This window comes from Mustela erminea, chromosome 19, assembly GCF_009829155.1.
Source record: "Mustela erminea isolate mMusErm1 chromosome 19, mMusErm1.Pri, whole genome shotgun sequence".
Taxonomy (NCBI): Eukaryota; Metazoa; Chordata; class Mammalia; order Carnivora; family Mustelidae; genus Mustela; species Mustela erminea.
Genome location: NC_045632.1, coordinates 12941282 through 12964563, shown reverse-complemented (window position 1 = coordinate 12964563; position 23282 = coordinate 12941282). Strand labels below are relative to the sequence as shown.

General features: G+C 42.4%; 1 protein-coding gene across 1 annotated transcript; it reads right to left on the bottom strand.

The window, feature by feature from the left end:
• Positions 1-827: 827 nt before the first annotated feature.
• On the bottom strand, positions 828-2762 carry ZSCAN4 (zinc finger and SCAN domain containing 4). Its single transcript, XM_032326152.1, has 3 exons — positions 2367-2762; positions 1641-1806; positions 828-1555 (listed from the first exon to the last, which is right to left on the bottom strand). The coding sequence occupies exons 1-3, from the start codon at positions 2760-2762 to the stop codon at positions 828-830; spliced, it is 1290 nt and encodes a 429-aa protein (XP_032182043.1).
• Between the last annotated feature and the right edge of the window lie 20520 nt (positions 2763-23282).

Below are 23282 nucleotides of genomic sequence, written 5' to 3'. Positions count from 1 at the left end.
CAGTGAGAGAAATGTCACAATTTACCCCATAGAATACCCCCTTCTGTGATTCAAGCCATTTTCATATGGTACCTTCCAGTTTGTCAGTGTAATTGAGCCCAGTTTCCTAGCAGAAACCAACTCACAAATACATTCCAAGTAACCAGCACAAGTGCTGTTGCCCCAGCTGTGCACAGAATCTTTCCATTTCCTCCAAACTTCCCTTTCAAAGTAGTTCTGCAAATAAGCTCCCCATTCCCCCATACCTTCCATTTCTGGAAGAAATGAGCAGAAATCATTTGAACTTTCATGGTGTTTGTCAATAAAATAGCATTCTGAGACTTGGGGTCATGAATCATATCAGGTCCAGTTTAGCTGTTAATGTTTCCAGTATATTGCAGAGATGTAACATTTAAATATAAAGGTTCCCTTTTACAGGATAAGACCTATTTCTGGGTTTCTGCCTCTGCTTTCTATCTTTTCACGCTCATGTGGCCCAGTAAAGACAAAGGGTGAGGACAGAGGACAGGGGAGCAGGAGGGAAAGCATCCCTCCCTCCTGCTCCACCACTGGGAGCTGCTCTTGGTGTCCTATGGAAGAACGTTGCTGGGTTTTAGGAATAAGCACCAACATTACACATTCGTGCATTCATGCAGCAGACTCTTTGTTGGCTTCCTGAAATCTGTAAGCCACCTTTCTAGGCACATGAGATACTCTAGTGAGCAAACTGAGAAATTCCTCCCTCACCTCACGTTTTAGTGAAGACACGGACAATATAATGAGTAAATGACACGTTCTAAACAGGGAAGTGCCATGGAAATACACGCATCTGCATTCGTATTTCTACGTCATTCCACTGGGGCTGCACCTGAGGAAGCTCCTGGTGTGGAAGGAAGCCCTCTGGAGGCCCTCTTTTGGTGAGTCTTCAGGTGGCGGTGGTAGGTCGATGACTGGCGGTAGCTTCTGTGGCAGAGGGAGCACTCATAGGGCTTCTCTCCTGTGTGGATTCTCTCATGGGCCAGAAGGTTGGTTTTGTGGCTGAAGGATTTTTCACACATGCTGCACGTGAAAGGCTTCTCTCCTGCATGAATCTTCTGATGCACGTGTAGGTCTGACGCTTGGAAGAAGCCTTTGTCACACTCAGCACAAGTAAATGTCCTCTCGTTCTTATGTCTTCTCTGATGGGCTTGTAGCTGAGAGAGATACCTGAAGAACCTAGGACACTTTTCACATCTGTATGACTTTTGTGTTTCACGGCATCCTCCTTGCTGTCCCCTACATGGGGATTTCCCCTCAGTTCTCTGGTGGGTAGGAACAGGCTCAGGGGTGACCTGGACCAGCTGAGAAAGAAACCCTGGTCCCCCCTCTGTAAGGACATCTTGATAGAAGGGTCCTTCCAGGGCCCCTTCCTGGGACCCGGATGTGCCTAGAGCTGCTCTTCTGGAGCTAAGCAGATTCTTCAAAGAAACACTGTCCTCTTCCCGGATAATGAGAAGGGAAGGTATTTGACTGCTTTGACTGGTAATACTGTCACTTATGGGATAAATGTTGTCGCCATTTTCTTTAGCTTTCTCTCCTGTGGGGGATAAAGTGACTCGGTGAAGTCGTGCCCAAGGAGGAGCTGCATGAATCCCTCTGGTACCTCGGCTTACCCCACTCACCTTGTCCTGTTTCCAGGGAAGTATCTTGGGGAGTCCAGGAGGGTGTCCCCATGTTCTCTTCTGTTGAGGTCCCTGCTGACAACTGTTTCGTGAAATAAACAATGACTTCTCTTAAGGGTATATTCTCAGAAAAGAGGGCTTCTTGTCCCTGCATGTGGATGTGGACCTGTAAAAAAAAACAAAAAACAAAAAAACAACACCTCATCACTATGGTATATAGATCTGTTGAGTGACAGAAGCCTTTGTCACTTTGACCTTCCCTCATGTGGCTTTCCCAAGATCCCACTACCGCATGCTGCCACATCCACTATTCTGCCCTTATCCCTGCTGGCCTTAAAATTCATGGTAATTTCTAACTAGTGTGTCATTTTCAATGAGAAAAGATGAATACTCAAGATTTCTTAGGGAAGAATCAGCTTGTGGTAAGGCATTTCTCCCCATTCTTGAGGTTTCTGCTCTACTGTCAGTTTCTTAGTGAGTCCTCCCACCATCTCACTGGTTAAAATTAATTAATATGTTGGCTCTTCTATGTCCTACTGAACAGATGCCTATAAAACATCTGCTCTCATTTTGCTTACTTAGCATGGCAAAGGGTCTCTTTGGTGAGAACTAGTAAGTGGGTCTACAATAACTCTTCCTTCTCTACTCCCGGGAAATTACAACAGGCTGTACTTAATCCTTACACACCTCTGACCCTCAGGGCAGGAGCTGAAACCCTCTACTCACTAATCCAGGTGGCTTCATGCCATCATCAGTCAGATCTTCCATGAATTTCTCCAGGTTTCTGCCACTGGCATTCCATTTCTCTTTCAACATGGCCCTGTCACTGCAGTGGCCATTGATCATAAACTGTTCCAGGACCAAATGAGAAATAATTTCATCCTTGCTGTGTTTTTCTGGCTGAAGCCATGAGTGAAATAACTTATAGAGATTTTGCAGTTCCTGCCTTGCACATAAGTTATTATTGTTTTGTAATAAACTGAGCTGAGTCCTCGGGAACTCCCAGATCTCCTCTTCCTCCTGAATGGCTTGTCCTTGACAGGGTTTATGCTCTAGGTTTTCTGACCCAGGATCATTCCTAGATGGTTCTCCCTGAAATGAGATTCTGAGGTCTAAAGCCATTCTTAATAGGAATTCTCAGAGAGATTCAATTTCAGATATTCAGTTCCTCCTGATTTGTTTCTCTGGAAGTCTGTTGCACTAGCTCATCAGTACCTAACGAGTGCAAGCTAGAAATAGAAGAGATACAGAACTAATTACAGCACAGGCATAATTTTAAAAATTCAGTTTCAGATAAGTTCATGCATAAATTCTACTAGACATGTAAGAAAGAATGCTAATCTTACACAAACGCTCCCAGAGCATAAAAAATGGGAACACTTTCCTTTTAATGAGTTTAGCAACTCCCTGATAATAAAAGTTTATAAGTACATTAAAGAAAGGTACACTACAGGTCAAGATCTTCACAAATTGTAGGTGTAGAAATGGAAAGCAAAACATTTGCAAATCAAATCCAATGACATATATAGAAAATAATAAATCACAAAACAAGTGGGGTTTACCTTCTTTTTTAAAGTTTTTTAAACAATTTATTTATTAGAGAGAGAGCACATGTATGGGGAGAGGAAAGGCTCCCGCTGAGCAGGAAGCCCAATGCGGGGCTTGATCTGGGATCATGACTTGAGTGGAGGGCAAACATTTAGCCTACTGAGCCACTCAGGTGCCCCAACATGGGTTTACTTTCAAAATGAAAAGTTGGGTTAAAATTTAAAAGTCAATTACCACATGAATAGAGTTTAGAAAAACACAATATAATCATCTCCTTGGATATATTAAAGGTGTTTAATGAAAGTTGGTGTTCATTACCAAAAGATATTAGTAAACTGGGGATAATGAGAACTTTTTTGATGTCATAAAGTATACGAAATATACCCAAACTCATCCTTAAATGTTTTCCCTTTAAAACTGAGAGATGGATGGCCACTGCCAATTTTATGCAACATTGGACTACTCTTTAGTCAGTAAAAAAGGCAAGAAAATATATTAAATATCATTATTTTATACATGTCCTGATTTTGTTTCCAAGAAAGTATCAAACATTCTACAAATATTAGGCAAGGTGAATTTTTGCAAGATGTCTGATACAAGACCAATTTGCCAAAATCATTTGGATTATATTATGACACTAGCAGCTGAAAATTAAGTTAAAAAAAATACTCAACTCTATATATCGCCATTAAACATAAAACATCTAAGAAAAATTCAATGAAAATGTGCAAGCCCTTTAAAGAAATACACAATATTACAGATATTATATGTATAAGGAGTAGCTATGTTTGTGGATTGCAAGACTCAATTCCAACTGGAAAACATCAATCATCCCCAAGTTGCTGTATAAATTCAATGCTATGTCATTGGAAATCCAACAAGTGGTTTGTCTGTGTGTGTGTGAACACTGACAGCTGATTCTAAAATTAGGTAGACATAAATAGGCTAAGAATAGTCAAGACTAACTGAACATAATAAAAAATAAATCAAAATAAATAAATAAATAATAAATTAGAAAAAATACCCAAGATAATTCTGAGGAATAATAATGTTTGAGGATTTACATAATCACAAAACAAAACTGATTATGAGACTATATTCATTAACACTGTGACCATGGCACAAGGATAGACAAATAAGGCAACAGAGCAGAATGTTAGCCTGATGTAGATTGTTATCTATATGGTCACTTGCTTTCTATAAAACATGACACTGAAGTGCATGTGCTGACAGGAAAGCTTATTTTTTGTCTTCAATAAATGGTGCTATGTCAACTGAATATTCATAAAGGGGGAAATTCATCCTGACCCCCATCCTACTTCATTTACAAAAATTAGTTCTAGATGGGTTTTAAAAATCTGAGAAATGTAAAATAGAGCTTCTAGAAGACCACCTGGAAGAATATATTTAAGAACTTATAGTAGAAAAAGCTGTCTTTTAGACAATACAGAAAGAACTCAGCAGGAAGTTCTTTTCCCAAGGAAAAGATTGACATACTGGACTACATTAAAATGAGAGGTAGTGTTCATCAAGTGAAGTCATTTATTCATTTAAAAATGCAGCACAGTAGGGAAGATGTTTTCAATATATAGGTAAAACACAGAATGAGTTTGCAAAAACTTTTTCAAATAAATGAAACAGAAGATTGATTTCTACGAAAATGGTCAAAATACTTGTCAAAGGCAGATATCTTATAACAAAACTACAATGGCATGCTATAAAATACTGCCAGAAAGACAAAAATCAAATAGACTGAGTGTTGACATGGACTGGAACACCTAGAACTCTTGGTCACTACTGGTGAGTACTCACTGTGGAAATGCTGTGACTGGTATCGACTAAGTCTGTGTTTATGTATTCAGGATGTGACCGTCCGTCAGTGTTACTCCAGGGCATTTGTTCAACATAAAAATGTACTCACCTACATCATAGACATATCTGAATGTTTATAACATTATAATTCATAACATTCTCAAATCGTAAACAATCTAAGTGTCCAACATTAAATGAAATAGGTTATCATTAACTCATAGAGTTATATGATTATTCATAAGACTAGCATTGATCATTGAATGATCATTCATTGATAGCACTGAAAGTGAATGAACTGTTTCCTACAACATGAAATAGCCATAAATCAAAACGTTGAATGAAATAATGCAGAAACCAATATATACATTTTGTTTATTCCCACTTATGCCACTTCAAAAGCATATAGATATTATTAGTATTATTTAGGATGTTGGTTACTTTTGCGAAAAATAGTAGATCCCGGCGTAGGTACATATATGGAGGGCTCCATAGAAGGACCCCAACCCAGAACTAAATACGATTCCTGGGATGCCAGACTTCCAGTTTCAGCTGGCAACATCCACCTCTTGATCTTAGAGGCGGTTATTCAGAAGTGTTTCTCTATAAAAATCCACCAGCTATCTACTTTCACTTTTTCATTTTCTGTATGAGCATTCCACTGCAGTAAATGGTCAATTTTAAACAGCAAATGGAGTCTAAAATTATAATTGGACATACAATTGAATAAAGGCAATGATCTGGTACAAATACGTTCTGCCAGTTATTGTAAGAAAAGAAACTCTTAGAAAAAAGTTGAGAATAAAGTGAATGAAACAGAAGAGACAGATGGGAATCCATACAAATGACCTCATCCTGTGTCAAAATCCCTCCTACCTCAGACACAAACATTTGTACGATACACCCACCCCACCCACGGCCCCCCAGGTATGCTCACTGTGTCAGTCCAGTGATACATTTCCTTTTTCTTTTTATTTTTTTAAAGATTTTATTTATTTGACAGCGAGATCACAAGTAGGCAGAGAGGCAGGGGAAGCAGGTTCCCCGCCCAGCAGAGAGCCTGATGCCAGGCTTAATCCCAGGATCCCTGGATTCAACACCCTCCCCCCCAGTGAGCCACCCAGGCGCCCCTCCAGCAACACATTTTTTTTTCAAAGTTTTTTTTTTTTTATTTGAAAGAGAGAGAATGAGAGAGAGGGAACAAGAGTATGAGAAAGGGGGGTTGGAAGGAGAAGCAGACTCCTCACAGAGCAGGGAGCCCAATGTTGGAACTCCAGGAGCATGACCCGAGCAGAAGGCAGTTGCCTAACCAACTGAGCCACCCAGGCGTCCCACTTTTTTTTTTTTTTAAGATTTTATTTATTTATTTGACAGAGAGAGACCAAAAGTAGGCAGAGAAGCAGGCAGAGAGAGAGAGAGAGAGAGGGAAGCAGGCTCCTTGCTGAGCAGAGAGCCCGATGTGAGACTCAATCTCAGGACCCTGAGATCATGACCTGAGCTGAAGGCATCGGCTTAACCCACTGAGCTACCCTGGTGCCCAGTGATACATTTCTTAGGAAACTTTCTCTTTGCTGTTTTTTTCCCTATTAACAACTATCCTTCCTCGTGAAAAACATTTGTCCCTGCTTCACTGCTTTTTTCAAAGTTACAGTGTTACGTTGATTCATTTCTAATCCCTTCCACTCAAGTGTAGGATCCAGTAGAGATCAAATTGAGTTTGCATTGCTCAATATTGACTTCTGTCTGCACATTACTGTTACCAGGAAAACTTCAGGCACACCACTGGGATGTCAAATGAATAACAGATTTAATTCTACGTCTATATTATTGCTCTATTTTAGTGTCTCTCGCCCATTTTGTATGTAGTTAACATTCCAAAGATTTTTTTTTAAACAAATTTCAGGGGCATCTGGGTTTTTCAGTTGGTTAAGCATCTGCCTTTGGCTTAGGTCACGATCCGAGTGTCTGGGATTGAACCCAGCTCAGAAGGGAGTCTGCTCCTCCCTCTGTCTCTGCTCCTTCCCACTACTCCTGTCCTGGCTGCTCTCACTTGCACTCTCTCAAACAAATAAATAAAATCTTTATCACAAAAAGCAAATTTCATGCCACAAAAATCAGAAAAATATGAGTGGCAGGATTAAAATGTGGGAACACAAAGACCTAATTAATTTGTTAGTCGATGTCATTTCATGATTTGTGTCAAGCTCTGATCAGACTAGCCAGCCACCCTGATCCCATCAGTTAATGAGGCAGCAGATTCTGGAAAAATCCAATAGGAGAAAGTTGAACACATTCTTGGCTTTTCCTAATTCATTTATCACAAGGCTTCAAATCAACCTTTCTAAAATCCTCAACTGGTCAGGTCACACTCCATTTTATTCCCTCTATTCCTCCTTCTTGCCCTCAAGAAACATACCAAGACCTTCTTGGTCTTGCCAGGGCCATCTCACCCCTCCAGCCCCACCTTAGGTGTTGTGGCTGGTTCTTTATATCCACATACATCAGCCTCCCTCCCTTTCTCTCCTTTCTTCTGTAGAATCCACGTCCTCTTCTTCATCTGCCCTTTCCCCCAGGTTCTCTTTCTGGATTCCCTTACATTTGTAGACATCACTTAATCCTATACAGACATAGGTGTAGAGCATTATTAGAGCTAAGACCATGGAATTAAAACCTGACTGTCATGATAAAGTTCTCATCAGGGGTGCCTGCGTGGCTCAGTCAGTTAAGTGTCTTTGCCTCAGGTCATGATCCCAGGGTCCTGGGATCAAGCCCCAAATCAAGCTTCCTACTCATCAGGGAGTCTGCTTCTCCCTCTCCCTGCTCCTCTGCCTACTTGTGCTCTTTCTCTGTCAAATAAAATCTTTTAAAAAAGTCTCATGACAGGGGCGCCTGGGTGGCTCAGTGGGTTAAAGCCTCTGCCTTCCGCTCAGGTCCTGATCCTGAGATCTCCCGCATCGGGCTCTCTGCTCAGCAGGGAGCCTGCTTCCCCCCGCCCTCTCTGCCTGCCTCTCTGCCTACTTGTGATCTCTGCCTGTCAAAGAAAACAAAATCTTAAAAAAATAAAGTCTCATGACAGAGACCCTGGATGGCTCAGTCCCTTAAGCGTCTGCTTTCGGCTCAGGTTGTAAACCCAGGGTCCTGGGTGATCACAGGACTCCCTGCTCAGTGGGAAGTCTACTTCTCCTTCTGTCCCTCCCCCATTAATCCTCTCTCTCTTCCTCACACTCTTTCTCTCACATAAATAAAATCTTTAAAAAAGGAAGTTCTCATCACAAGAAAAAAAATTGAAACTATGTAAGATGACAGACATTAACCAGACTTACTGTGGTGATCATTTTGCAATATATACAAATATTGAATAAAATGTTGTACTCCTCTAACTAACATAATGTTATACATCAAAATTTATCTCAAAACAAAGCCCAGGCTGGCAGGGTTCTTAATCTGGAGTCTGGCATTCATGAGCTTTGTGACTATAGGCACATTACCCATCAGTCCTTGTCTATGTCATGGGGGCTCTGATCTCTGATGACACCCAGCACCCAGAGTTGGGATGGGAGAGAAAAGAGTTAATACATATGAAGCCCTATTGGAGTATTTGCTGGTGCATGATAAGCACTCAGTAAAGTCTGCTGACACCTCACTTTTAAATTTTAGCTCCTACCCACTCGTCCCAATCTGCTGTTGGCCAACATGTCCACAAGTTGTAATAAAAATTAATTACTAGAGGGGCACACGGGTGGCTCAATGGGTTAAGCCTCTTCCTTTGGCTCAGTTCATGATCTTGGGGTCCTGGGATCGAGTACCGCATTGGGCTCTCTGCTCAGCAGGGAGCCTGCTTCCTCCTCTCTCTCTGCCTGCCTCTCTGCCTACTTGTGATCTCTCTCTCAGTGTCAAATAAATAAATAAAATATTAAAAAAAAAAAGAAAAGAAAGAGCTTCATTAAAAAAAAATGAATTTACTAGAGGGGCACCTGGGTGGCTCAGTGGGTTAAAGCCTCTGCCTTCCGCTCAGGTCCTGATCCTGAGATCTCCCGCATCGGGTTCTCTGCTCAGCAGGGAGCCTGCTTCCTCCTCTCTGCCTGCCTCTCTGCCTACTTGTGATCTCTGTCTGTCAAATAAGTAAATAAAATCTTTTAAAAAATGAATTACTAGAAACATAAAATCCACACGATAACAGAGTCATACAAGAAGACTTTCACAAGGAGAGGTCCCCTGCAATCAGGCCAGGTTTTATAGAGAAGTTGACACAATAGATCATCCCCCACACGTGAGGGACCCCTATAACTTTGCACCTAGGAATTTTCCTCCCAGAGCTGTGCCTCACACACACAAAATCAGAAATCTTACTTTCATCCTGCAAACTCACCTCAAGAAGACTGAACTTCAAACTGGGCAATCCTGGGCTGAAAGCGAGCAGCTTCGTGACTCACTCTCCGTGCTGGATTCATCGGACCGGTCTTCCTAAGGCTCCTCCCTTTTATAGGGTGTGGGCTCAAGGATGCACTCACAGATGTGATTGGATAAAAAGGCTCACTGATGAAATCCCTGATGGAATCTTCATCTGACTCCAGCTCCACCTCTCCAATACGTTATCACAGAACAACCTGGAAGGGCCCCTGGGGGCCTCAGTTGGTTAAGTGTGTAGCTTTGGCTCCGGTCATGATCTCAGGGTCCTGGGATGGAGCCCCTGCCTGCCTCTAGCCTGGGCCCCGCCCTAGCCAGAGCTCAGACCCCCATGCTCCGTGGGGAGTCTGCTTGTCCCACTGCTCCTCCCTCTGCTCCTGCTTTCTCTCTCATATAAATACATAAATAAATAATCTTTAAAAACCCCAAAATATCCCTCCTGCAGGGACAACTGACCACAAACACACTCTCTTTTTAAAAATTTTTGATTTTTTATTTAAATTCAATAATTAACATATAATGTATTATTATTTTCAGAGAGAGAGGTCAGTGATTCATCAATCTTATATAATACCCATAGCTCATTACATCACGTGCCCTCCGCCACCCCACCCCCAACATCCCTCAGTATGTTTCCTATGACTGAGAGTCTCTTATGGGGGTTCCTGGGTGGCTCAGTCGGTTAAGCATCTGCCTTCAGCTTGGGTCAGGATCCCAGGGTCCTGGAATTAAGTCCCACATCAGGCTCCCTGCTCAGTGGGGAGCCTACTTTTCCCTCTAACTGCTCTGCCTGCTGTTCTCCCTGATTGTGCTCTCTCCATGACAAATAAATAAATAAAATCTTTTAAAAAATAAAATTTATTTGAGAGAGAGAGCAAGAGAGAGAGAGAGAGAGAGAGAGAGAGAGAGAAGGAAAGCACAAGCCAGGGGGAGAAGTAGAGAGAGAAGCAGACTCCCTGCAGAGCAAGGAGCGTGATGTGTGACTTGATCCCAGGATCCTGGGGTAATGACTGGATGTGAAGGCAGACACTTAACTGACTGAGTCACCCAGGTACCTCGGAACACACTATTTCTGCAGTGAAATGCAACAACACCGCCACAGAATGGAAATAGAAAGATTAACACTAGTCTCACATAAATTGTGGCCAAGTTTTGTCTTAGGTGAGTCTCACAGAAACTTGCTAATACTTTCTAATTTTTCGAGATTTGTGGATGACAAGTTTGGCAGAGAACAAGGCTACTGTTCTTTCTTCCTGTGTCGATCCCAGGCTGGTGAGAAGGGGACTTGCACCTCCAGGAGGTGCTCCTAGTCCAGAAAAAAGACCACAAGGGCTGAGACTAAGGTCATTTCAATGGAAAGGGAGAGACAGATTCTTATTTTATGTTGAGAAAGTGCACGATGTCTGAGACTCATTTGTCAGAGATGGAGGAGTTACAACGGGGAGAGATCCCTGGTTTGAAACGAGGCTGGGTGGGTGGCAGGAATAGATTTTTGGAAAGCCAGCACTTCTGTTTCCTGACTCTTTGTAGTGGGAATGACCACCAGTACAAGATGAGGGAGAGTTGGGGAAGCAGAAGGCACAGTAAGGGAAGGGAGCTATGGGGCAATCCAAACATCATGTCTATCCTTTACTTTCAAGCCATATCCACATATCCACAGTGAAACCACCCCACCTCATACTGTGCAGCCCCCACCACACCTCATTGGTGGGGTCTGCTCTTGTCCTCCTGCCAGTTTTCTGTCCTCAAAGTAGCTGTCACAAGGACCCTGTATAAACCATCTGACCACGTCCTTCCCCTGCAGAACTCCCTGATGGCTTCCAGAGTCACTCTGCCACAGTGCAAACTGCCCTTGGCAAAGGACCTCCCCACACCCTAAAATGTTGCAGACTCACGGTTTCACAAAAATGCAATAAAAATGAGTTAGCAGAAATGCAAAGCCAAAGAGAAAACAAAGGCATACAAATTGTAAGGGCTTTTATGTCACCAGATTCAACAGACATAAAACGTCTGTAACTTGTCCTGAGTTTATATACTTGCTCTCTGCTTAGGTACTTTGTTCACCAAAGACAGGAGCAAGTGTGCAGAATGGCAGGGCCCCTGGACCGCTCTAAGAGTCACAGACACAGTGCGAAACCAGCTTCCTGACAGCAGCCCAGAGATCCTGTTGATCTGGCTTCAGTGGCCTGTCTGCCTCAGCGGCCCCCCCTGCCACAGCCTCACAGGCTCCCACACTTCTCGCTGGCAGCCTCACTCTCGCCTTCAGTCTTTATTTCCCCCTCCCTTTGCTCCTCAACTTCTGTCCAGGTCTGCAACGGACATGTTTCCTCCCATCTTGGGACCCCACTCCCATCAGGCAGTCTTTGGTCACCCTCTTTGCTTTATTTTTCTCCACAGCAATGACCTTCATCAGACAAACTATATTCTTCTTACTTGTCTTGTTTATCATCTGTCACTCCCCATAGAATTTAACCAACTCACAGATAGAAGATTTTTTCTATACTCTATCCGGAGTGGTTTATATAGAGCCGGGCACTTGCAAGTTCTCATTACTTATGTGTCTGTTTGAAATAAATAATACAGATATGAGAGTCTCTGCCCTAAACAGCCATGGTGGCCATAGAGAGGTCAGTGTCAGATGAACCACAAAAGGAAGTATAGAGCGGAGATGTCAAGATGGCTCCGGGATCCAGGAGAGGTAGTGCTCTTTCAAGGGCTGCTGCCTACATCCCAAAATCAAGATAGAGAAATTAGAAGTTAGAGGAAATCACCGATGAGAGCAAATTCCGGAGTCCTGTTCCAAAATATAGGGAAATGCAGGCCATCGCGGACCTGTTGGATGAGAGCCCAGAGCTGAGGACAAGCTGAAGAAAGCCATTTCATTTACCACCTACAGGGCCGGACAGCCAATACCTTCATGTACCACCTCCTGTCTGTGGTGCTGGAATAGGCAGCAATATCAGGTCAAGAGGATTGGAGGAGTGGTCAGTCAGGCTATCAGCAACCCCTGGGCTGTTGTGCCGTTCTCTCTCCTCGCACAGACCTTTTAGGTGACAGTTCAGGTGATACCTGTACCCTGGCCAAGTTAAGCTGAAAACCGATGACCTGGTTGCCTAGTATAGAGGGAGCGGGACTCCCTTCCCTGACCCCCTGCCCTTGTTCCACATTCACTGCATCTGCCAGAGCACATAGCCTGATTTTGGTCTTTCCTCCGTACGCACGTGAGACAGAGCATCTCATACATCCAGTGAAAGTAATTAGATATGGAAAAATCACAAAAAATCATAATAAACAATATATGACATCTGGAAAACAGAGATGGAAGAGTACAAATAAATGCAAATAAGCAAATAGAGTATCCAGGAGGGCCGCATGGGCGGCTCAGTTGTTAGCAACTCTTGGTTTCTGCTTGAGTCATGACCTCAGGGTTGTGAGATGGAGCCCTGCATCGTGCTCTACGCTCAAAGGGGTCTTCTTCGGGATTCTCTCTCTCCTTCTGCCCCTTTCCCCGCTTGCTCTCTCTCTCTAAAATAAATTGATAAATCTTTTTAAAAATAATCAAGGAGATGAAGAAAGACAGAAGCCATAGGAAGAAGATATGCCAAAAAGAATTAGCTAAAATAAATTGATAAATCTTTTAAAAAATAATCAAGGAGATGAAGAAAGACAGAAGCCATAGGAAGAAGATATGCCAAAAAGAATTAGGAAAATATTGGTCATGGAAAACGTTTATAAAGATAGGACTGGGAGTTGCCTGGGTGGCTCAGTGGATTAAGCTGCTGCCTTTGGCTTGGGTCATCTCAGGGTCTTGGGATTGAGCCCCACATCAGACTCTCTGTTCAGCAGGGAGCCTGCTTCCCCCACTCTCTCTGCCTGCCTCTCTGACTGCTGGTGATCTCTCTCTCTGTCAAATAAATAAATAAAATCTTAAAAAAAAGAGACAGGACTGTGTAGAATAAATAGAATGAGATATTTACAGAATTAATTAGTGAGTCAGACGATCAGAATGAAGATGAGATCTGAAAGGCAAAGGATGAAACAGAAAGCATAAAAGAGCTAAGGTCGTGATTCGGCCTATGGGAATGGGTATTCTTCTGGTTTATGCTTGTGAAAGTGACTAACACACAATGGTACTAAACATCACTGTGGAATACGTAAAGAAAATGAAAGTACAGTTACCAAGATCTGGATGTAAGTATTACCAAAATGAGGGGGAAAGTATGTGATGACCCAGCAGAAGACACATGGTAGGAGATTCAGTGGCTTGAATCGGGCATGGACACGAGATCCGGAAGTTGCTGGACTCTGAGGCACATGAGACGCGGCAGCAGTAGTTCAGGGATGAGGCAGGAGACGCACACTATGGGTGACTTGGGCCAAGAAGAAGGATACGCATGTGATCCTTGTTGTGGGCACCATGACAACGTGACCTAAGTGCATATGTATAATGGTTGGTAAGAGTGGTAAATAGAGGCCAGAATTTCCTCACTGGGAAATGGTGTAGCTCATTTAAAGGGAAGCAGATGGGGCAGGGTCTGGGACAGGACAGGGAAAAGGAGATTGATATTTCGGTGAAGGAGACCACGGTGTGAATTGAAAAGCTCTCTTCCTTCTCCCAGTGGCCCTCAATCTTTCCCCAATTAGTAAAGCTCAGAGGAAAGGAACAAATTTCTGATTCCTTCACCTCAGGCTGACCCATCAGAACTGGGCACCCAGGGTCACATTCCATGCTTCATATTGTTTTTTTGTTAGTCATTAACAGCTCAGTGGGAGAGCTTTAGATCTCTGTCAGGCAGTTGTTGATAAAGATGATGCACACATCCATATGAATTATAATGCTTTTGATATTGATGGGTTTTGAAATCAGATCTTTAAGTTCCAAATCTGTTCTATTTTAAAGAAAATGTTTTGACTCTTATAGGTCTTTTGCATTTCCATTTATATTTTATTTCATTATTTCTTTAAGTAAACATAACTTCAAGATGTTATTATCTTCATAACATAACTGAAGGCGAAGCTTAGAACTGGATTGCTTGGCTCTTTATCTTCTTATCTAATTCCAGTTCATGTGTGAAAAGGGGCAGGAGGGGGCGAGGAGCTAAGTGTTTGACTGTGGGGACAGACGGATTCTAAATCATCTAAATTGTGACCATTACCAACTGGCTGACCTTGGTCACGTCTACTCTTCCCAGGCTTCAGGGTTCATGTCTGTAAAAGTGGGAAAATGGACATAAAACTGTACAGCACAGAAAGTGAGGCAGACATTAAATAACAGATGATATTATACAGCTCAGTGAAGACCCTATCCCAGTGCAAAGGTGAGGAAAGATTCTCAGCAAAGAGAAAAGCAGGCGCCAAGACTCCGAAGCTAGTGAGAACTTGGCATGTTTGGAATCAAGTGAAGGTCAGTAGGCTGGAAGAGGAGAGTGATGGTAGGAGGATGAAGGGAAGGGGCTGACGAATATGTTTTCATAGGCTATGATGAGAAACTTGGATTTAGTCTGACCGTTCTAGGAAGCTGTGGGAAAGATTTAGCAAGACAGACACATCATATTTTTAAAAATGTCTTATTTCAGAATAATTATAGATTCACAGGGAGTTGCAAATATAGTGCAGAATACCTTTCACTTAGTTTCCCCTATGGTAACATCTGACATAATCTTCATATCAAAACTGGGAATTTAACATTGGTTCAGTCTTCAGACCTTTTTCACAGTTACCATTTTACACGTGCTTGTGTGTGTGTGTGTGTGTGTGCGTGTAGTTCTGTGCACTTTCATCATTGGTGTCGATTCATTAACTACCTCCACAATCAAGATACAGAACTTTTTTTGGCAGAAGGTCAAAGTTTGTATTTATCCCCCAAATGGAGATGGTGCAAATCAAATGAAGAGAAGTCTGAGGTGGAGCAAAATATGCCTGCGGAAATGAGGGGTCTTCATAAAAATAGTCCTTGGGGGCTCAAATCTTGGTCTTAGTGATGAAGTCCCAGAACCTAAGTCAGGTTCGGTGGGGTGAGGAGGTTCGGAGCCGATGACTAAAGAAAGAATTCTTAAGACGTCGTTGGTGCAAAATGGTGGTTTATTAAAGCACGGGGACAGGACCCGTGGGCAGGAAGAGCTGCTGCCCCGGGTTGTGAGGGTAGGCATGTTATATACCCCGCGGTTGGGGGGGAGGTGGTGAAGGGATGGGAGATTTTGACAGAGTTCTCACATGCTAGGGAGGGCCTACAAGGTGCCAGGGGGAGTCTTTGCCCTTATGGCTTGATCAATGTCGTCCTTAGGTCAGGCATTAACATCAAGATAATTGGGAGATTCTTGGTGGGGCATTATGATCCGGCTATCATTTACATTCCCTTCTACCCCAGTCTCCTCCAGTTTATGGTGGGAGGGGGACATTAGGGTGTCAGGAACCAAGAGTTATTTGCCTCTGGAAATTTGTGCTATTGATAAGGTAACCTCCCTGTTTAGGTCTCTAGGACATCTTGTAGAGCAAGGGAGATTCCTGTTCTGCAGGATTGCGATCCCTGCAAGTTAACTATTTGTCGTTTTATGGCAGTCAGGGGTGCCTGAGGAATGCTACACATATGGAGGGGAGCGGGTGAAGAGGGGGTGCAAGGTGCCAGCTTTTGCTTTGTCCTCAGCCTCCTGCTCCCTCATCATTAGCATTTGACATGAGCAACCAAAAATTTCTATGTGTCAGTAAGCATTTTGGTCATGACATTACAGTGACCATCCTGACTAGCTAGGAGTTGTTTTTTGAAGGGAAGGCCAGGAGAACAATCAAAGTTTAGAAATGTATCCATCCAAATAGATCAATTGGGTGTGGGTTTGCTATGAGCAAAGTTTAAGATCATCTGAATAGGCTTCAACATGGTCGGGCAGTTTAAGGGAAACTTATGGCATGTCCAACTGCACAAAATTTTGCCAGTGAGATGGGAACAAAATTATGGCACTAACCAGTGGTTGGCTGTGGCAGTGGGGTTTACAAGGGCATTGGTGTCAGTGTGCCAAAATACAGCTAGATGGCTGTTGCATTGCCAGATGGGGTCTGCTCAAGGCCTGCAGTGTTCCAGGCCCATGTTATTATCTACACAAAGTAAGTATAGCCAAGCTATGAGAAGCCGGAAGGCTGGGTGACATATTTGTCTTGTGGGAGTGCAATAACCAGAGGCACCAAGGGCGCACTGACCACATGGGCTTTGTGTGGACTGGGTAATACTCCCACTTCAGGTCTATGTAGTTGGAGGGAACCTGCATTCCTTAGTGGAGTATCTTACTAGATAAGTCTGGTTTTAGTCTTTCTTGGCTTCTCTGGTATTCACACTGCTGTGGGTATGAGTTCTGGACACATGATCCCTACTTCCTAAGTGAGATTTAAAAAAAAAAAAGATTTATTTGTTTGACAGACAGAGATCGCAAGTAGGCAGAGAGCCAGAGAGAGAGGAAGGAAGCAGGCTCCCTGCTGAGCAGAGTCCAATGCAGGGCTCGATCCCACGACCCTGGAATCATGACCTGAGCCAAAGGCAGAGGCTTTAACCCACTGAGCCACTCAGGCACCCCCTAAGTGAGATTTTTATAGGCATTTGAAATTAAGTATGTTTTATAGCCAGGAATATTTGGCAAAGCGTGTGGTATAGGCTACGCAAATCAACACCTATCAGGGTGCCAAATAACTCTGGCAGATAGCCAAAGGGACACTCCATAGAGAGATGATCATATCCCACAGTAACTCAAGCCTTGACCTGGCTTCCATCCTGCTCAGGACTGGGGGAAGTCCAAAAAAGACAGATAAAAGAGGAAGAGGAAGAGGGAAGAATGCCTAATCAATGTGATCCTTGTAGATGCTGATATGTGAGGTGTCACTGGAGAAAGGAGGTGAAGGCAACTGATTTCAGTGCATTTTGATATTGAGTAGAGGGACCCAAGGCCTGGGGATTTACTATAATGAGGTCCAGTGGTAGGAGGCAGACCCATTTATAAGATCACTTGTTGTCTATAATTTCCAAAAGATTTAAGTGTTGAGGCATTCTATAAGACCAGCAGTCTGGGACAGATAGGGAAGGTGAAACATCTGTTGAATGCCTTGTTCTAAAGTGAGAGCTTCTTCATTCAATGTTGGTAATGTCTGGAACTCTAAAGGGCATGAGTGTTTTTGTAAAGCTTTGTATGGTAGCTTCATCAGTGGCATGTGTAGTAGGGTGGATGAATAAGGTGTATGAGTAGGTATTCAGTAGTGTCAATTCATAATAATAAGTGGTATTGGCAGAGGCAGGCAGATACCTGATAAAATTGATTTGCTGGTGACTATAGGGGATCCCTCTGGGATGGCACCCCTCCATTGTATTGCCAATGACAGTGTTCCCAGATAGAGTGCATTGACGTGTCACATGTAGGCCATGACAGGAGAGTGGGGGAAGCCCTCTGAGTTTAGCCCAAATTTCAAGGTTTGAAGTTCCTCTGTGACTGATATTTCATGGTCTAATGGGCTTTGCAAAGAAAGATTTATGGGGTCGTCTGACAGTTTTCAACCAAGGATTTGAAAGTTGTCCCAATCTATCAGCTTTGGAATTAAATGAGGCCCTAACAGCATGAAATTTGGCATGGGCAAAGACACAGGTGATCTTAATTAGTACCTTTGGGGTAAAGTTCTTAACCCCAGAGGAGTAAGTTTTGAATGAGGTTTTATTATTGCCGTTGGTTGCACCAAAGAACTAGAAGTGGCAATGACACAGGAGCCTGTAAAGTGTCCTTGGGGTCATCTGTTGGCCAGGGCATTTCCCAGTGCTAAGTGACTGCCTGGAGTTAGGCCACTTGTATTGACTCTTGGGTCCATTTTTGGGGATGTCCTGTTTAAAGGAAGAAAAGCAGCAGCTCTTCAGAGAATTCCATCACACATGTACTGGTGGCATTATCAGCAATAAAGCATGTGATTCCCTTTGTTGTTCAATTAGTTATCCTAAAGCTATCCCCGGGTAATCAAAGGTCCAGGAGAAGGGTGCCCTCCTTCATTACTGTGGGATCTGGCTAGAGACTGAGGACAGGTAAAGCCCTCTTCTTTCAGGTGGGATCCACCAGCAGGTCCTGGTTTGTTTCCATCCCCTATCAAAGCCTTGATGGTCATGCTGAGTTTATCAGATGTTGCCTTCATGACCAAGGAAATAATGGGTAATGCCGAGTGTCACAGGGTTCAGGTCCTGGGACAGCTTCCATTTCCAAAAGGGCTCAGCATGCAACCAGCAGTTGTTCCTAAAAGGGCATGTAATGTGGTCAAAACAGGCAGCTTTCTGCACCGGAAAGGCTTACAGGTAACCAACTGTCAGCACGAGTGGTCCAAACACTCTAAGAAACACAGGTGAGCACAGAACTTCTACCACGTTGCCAGTAGGCAACTAAAAGATGGGCCTGTTGTAGGGCCATCTGAACTGAATATAGGGCTTTCTGTTGTAAAGATCCCACTAGTAGGCTAATTTTTGGGTGAATGTATAATAAACCTTAGTAGTATTTGTAAATGGAGAATATGTTGCCTTCAGATCCAGAAAGACTCACTAGGTTTGGTCCCTCAAGACTGACTAAAGCTGGGGCGCCTGGGTGGCTCAGTGGGTTAAAGCCTCTGCCTTCGGCTCAGGTCATGATCTCAGGGTCCTGGGATCGAGCCCCACATCGGGCTCTCTGCTCAGCAGGGAGCCTGCTTCCCTTCCTCTCCCTCTGTCTGTCTCTCTGCCTGCTTGTGATCTTTCAAATAAATAAATAAAATCTTAAAACAAACAAACAAACAACATCTACTGTGGTTTCTCAGATATAAACAAAACTGGTTACATCCTATATGTCAATGAACCTTACCTAATTTATATGTTAATGTACTCTTGGGGACGCCTGGGTGGTTCAGGCAGTTAAGTGCCCTGCAGCTTGGGTCATGATCCCAGGCTCCATGGGATCAAGTCTCCCATCAGGCTCCTTGCTCAGTGGGTAGCCTGTTCCGCCTGCCTGCTGCTCCCCCTGCTTGTGCTCTCTCTCCCTCTGAAAAATGAATAAATAAAATCCTAAAAATATATATACATATATATTCTTGATATATCTTCAAAATGATTCCTGGCCCTTTTCCAGTTTTTTTTTTTTTTTAAGATTTTATTTGACAGACTGAGATCACAAGCAGGCAGAGAGGGGGAAGCAGACTCCCCACTGAGCAGAGAGCCCTATGCGGGGCTCGATCCGAGGACCCTGGGATCATGACCAGAGCTGAAGGCAGAGGCTTTAACCCACTGAGCCACCCAGGCACCCCGAGTTTCTTTTTTCTTATTCAATTGATTCAATTGTTGTTTTGCTTACTGACTTTTGCCTACTACTTCCTTTCCTTATTTCATCTTTGTGCTTACTTTAAATTTTTCATTTAAATACATGAGGACAAATTTACACAAATGATTTTAGTCCCTGCCAGATGCCTGTAGACAACTGTGATTACAGCTAGTGAGATGTGTTCTCTGAGATCCAGCCCTGGATCTGAGGCAGGGAGACAACAGACAGCTATTATCTTCCCCAAACATGAGTGCTACTAACATTCTTGTTATTAAAAAAATACCAAATACAGGCAACTGAAATGTGACAGATTTCAATAAACCTTAATTTATATGCACTGGAAAACTTTAGAAATTAGACGCTAAGACTCATTCTTCAGTAAAATATGGGTGATAATATCAAGAATGTAGAGAGCATAACAACACTTTAAATGTTCCCTCTGAATGTTTTCAAATTTATTGAAACTTGCCAATCATTTTTATGGAACCCCAAGCTGAGAATTATGATGGATTACTTACTTTTTTTTGTCAACAAAAACAAAGATGTAAGTTTCATATAAAATTCATAATAAAAGCATATAAAGTTCATAATAAAAACGTGAAAAAATTTTCATATGAAGTTCACGATAAAAACATGCTTTAACGCCAAAATAAAGTGTTGGGAAATTGCATCTCAACTGTTAGTTTGCATTCCTGCTGATACTTTGCAAGAAAAGCAATTTCAAAGTTTGGCTTTTTTCCAAGAATTTCCAAGATATTTGTATTTCAAATATCTTGCCTGCTTTTTTTTTCTTCAACAATTGAAGTATTTAACTGAATTGTCATCAGTATTATAGATCTTCTTTTGTGCTTTCAATGAAATTTTTGGTTTCAGGGGTGTTAAGGATATTCGAAAACATTAACATGTATATCTTAACTATGGTGCAGTTTATAGCTCCTAATTATAGCTCTAGTAAATCTCAACTTGTCATGTCTTAATCAGTTTAGTATGTTTTATTATTGCCTATGTTCTACAAATTATTTGCAGCTACTGGATTAGAAGTGTGGTAACAGAATCCTATGTCTCCGGCAATTCTTCCCAACTGTGCTCAGTGACATCACACTGGCAGCTTGAGATCGGCCATAGTGGGAGTATTTATACCAGCGAACTTGAAAGACTCTACAAACCAGGACTTACATGTATTACTGAAAGTCTGGACTTAAGAACATGATGGAAAATATGTAAATAATGCAGATTAAACTTGAAAGTGTGTGGTGCATGTAGTCTTACCTTCTACGTACCACAGAAACACCTGAGGGATAAACGTAAGCTATTCCTTTGTTAACAAAAAAGGAAATAGCCACAATTAATAAAAAAGAAAATAGGCTAAAGATATGAACAGACATTAAGATACATGGATGACAAATAAACACAAGAAAAAAATGTTCAACATCATAAATCCCTAGGGAAATGTAATTAAAATTACTGCTTGCTTGTTAAAAAGGTAAATTCCAAAGACTGAATCAAAAGACTGATGCCGGGGCGCCTGGATGGCTCAGTGGGTTAAGCCTTCGGCTCAGGTCATGATCTCAGGGTCCTGGAATCGAGCCCCGCATTGGGCTCTCTGCTTAGCAGGGGGCCTGCTTCCTCCTCTTTCTCTGCCTGCCTCTCTGCCTACCTGTGATCTCTGTCTGTCAAATAAATAAATAAAAAATCTTAAAAAAAAAAAAAGACTGATGCCATGTATTGGCAAGGATGTGGAAGAACTGAAATGCTCATGTGCTACTGGTGGGTATGCAAAAACAAAAAATCATTTTGGATACTCTGGTAGTTTTTTTTTTTTTTTTTAGAGATTTTATTTATTTATTTGGCAGACAGAGATCACAAGTAGGCAGAGAGGCAGGCTGAGGTCGGGGGAGTAGGCTCCCCACTGAGCAGAGAGATGTGGGGCTCAATCCCAGGGCCCTGGCATCATGACCTGAGCCGAAGGCAGAGGCTTCAACCCACTGAGCCATCCAGGTGTCCCTCTTTGGTAGTTTCTTAAAAGTTAAACATTCACCTGTCCTATGGCTCAGGCATTTTACTTTGAGTTACTAACCCAAGAAAAGTGAAAAAATACATATGTACATATTAAATTATATATAAGTGTTCTAGCAGCTTTATTTGCAATCGCCCAAAGGAGGTACCAAAGGCTCCTAACAGATGAACAGATAAACAAATGGTATATCCATAGAAAAGATACTACGCAGCAACAGGGTGAAACACTTATATAAGCATCACTGAAGAATTAATTATCTTAATTAATTATCTTAAGATAATTACAAATCATGAATGAAACCAGAAAAAAAAAAAAAACACTTTATGACTCAGTCCATATAAAATTCTAGAATATTCAAACTATTATAAATGAAGGTAAATCAAAGGTTGCCTGGAGAGGGGAAAGACACATTATAAAATGATGTGAGGCAAATTAGGGCTGATAGACATGGTCAAAATCATGATCACGATGAAGTTTTGCAGATTTGTATGTACATCAAAACTTAACAAACTGTACACCTCAAATAGGTGGAATATATTGTATGTCAACTATACCTGAATCAAGTCCTACAGAATAGTTCCAAACAAACAAAAAAACACAAAACAAATTCAAAAACAAAACCTGAATAAAGTTCTATGAAATAGTTCCAAACAAAAAAAACACAAAAGACGTCCCTCCCTCTTTTCATAAAATCAGGTTCTGCAGCCCTGTATTGACTCTATCTCTTTCCCGATGGCCTTGGAGAAGCAGCCTTGCCTAAGTGGTAGCAAATACTTATGACTAAGTAAATCCATACCACTCACTGAACAGGAATGCTGGCTAGGTCACAGAGCCACACCGAGGGACTAAGGGATCTCCTTTCTCTGCATGCTTGTTTTCCTATGTGTGTAGAAATGGCTTAAGGTGAATATACTAGAACCAGTAGCTTATTTTTCTTTGACAAAGATCTCAGCGACAAAAGATGCACAAACCTGGAGGTCCTGAGTTTCTATACATACCTATCCTGCACAATCACAGTCACTGGAGCATTTCTTGATGCAATGCTAGAAGGGGCAAGTGCAGTGTACTTTGCTTCAGACTCCTCCATTGTTACTGTACCAATTATAGTTCCCCCGGGGCTCTGTATTCTCACCATGACATTTGCCTAATGAATCCTTGGTATCAGGGCACATGGCTCCCTTGTAGCACCTGGGGTAGAGACTCAACACTACTGAGCGTTATGTGACATCCACTGTGAGAAAGAAAAACAATTCCTGTAGTTCTTAGAACCACTGAAGGTTGTCACAATTTCCTGACTCTTCAGGGTGTTCTCTGAGCCCACAAAAAAAAATCCTGAAACCCAGTCCTCAAATTAGGACAAGGCCTGGCAGTCTTTCCTACGAGACCTCAGGCAACAATGTAAATTGTTGGAAAAGCTGGAAAGAGAGCTATTTTCTTTCCAGACTCTCATCTCTGAGGCACACAAAGCATTAGGAACCCCAACAAAGCTGTTCACTCTGTAATGCCGACAGAACCCAGCCATTTTCAAATCACCTCACATAGCGAAGAGAACCCCAAGAGCAAAGA

Excerpts from the sequence above, each read along its gene's own strand:
- ZSCAN4 (XM_032326152.1), bottom strand. The coding sequence starts at position 2,762 with ATGGCTTTAGACCTCAGAATCTCATTTCAGGGAGAACCATCTAGGAAT. Across the intron at positions 1,807-2,366 it reads GCATGAAGCCACCTGGATTA|GTCCACATCCACATGCAGGG; the intron begins GTGAGTAGAGGG and ends TTTTTTTTACAG. Across the intron at positions 1,556-1,640 it reads TTCCCTGGAAACAGGACAAG|GAGAGAAAGCTAAAGAAAAT; the intron begins GTGAGTGGGGTA and ends TATCCCCCACAG.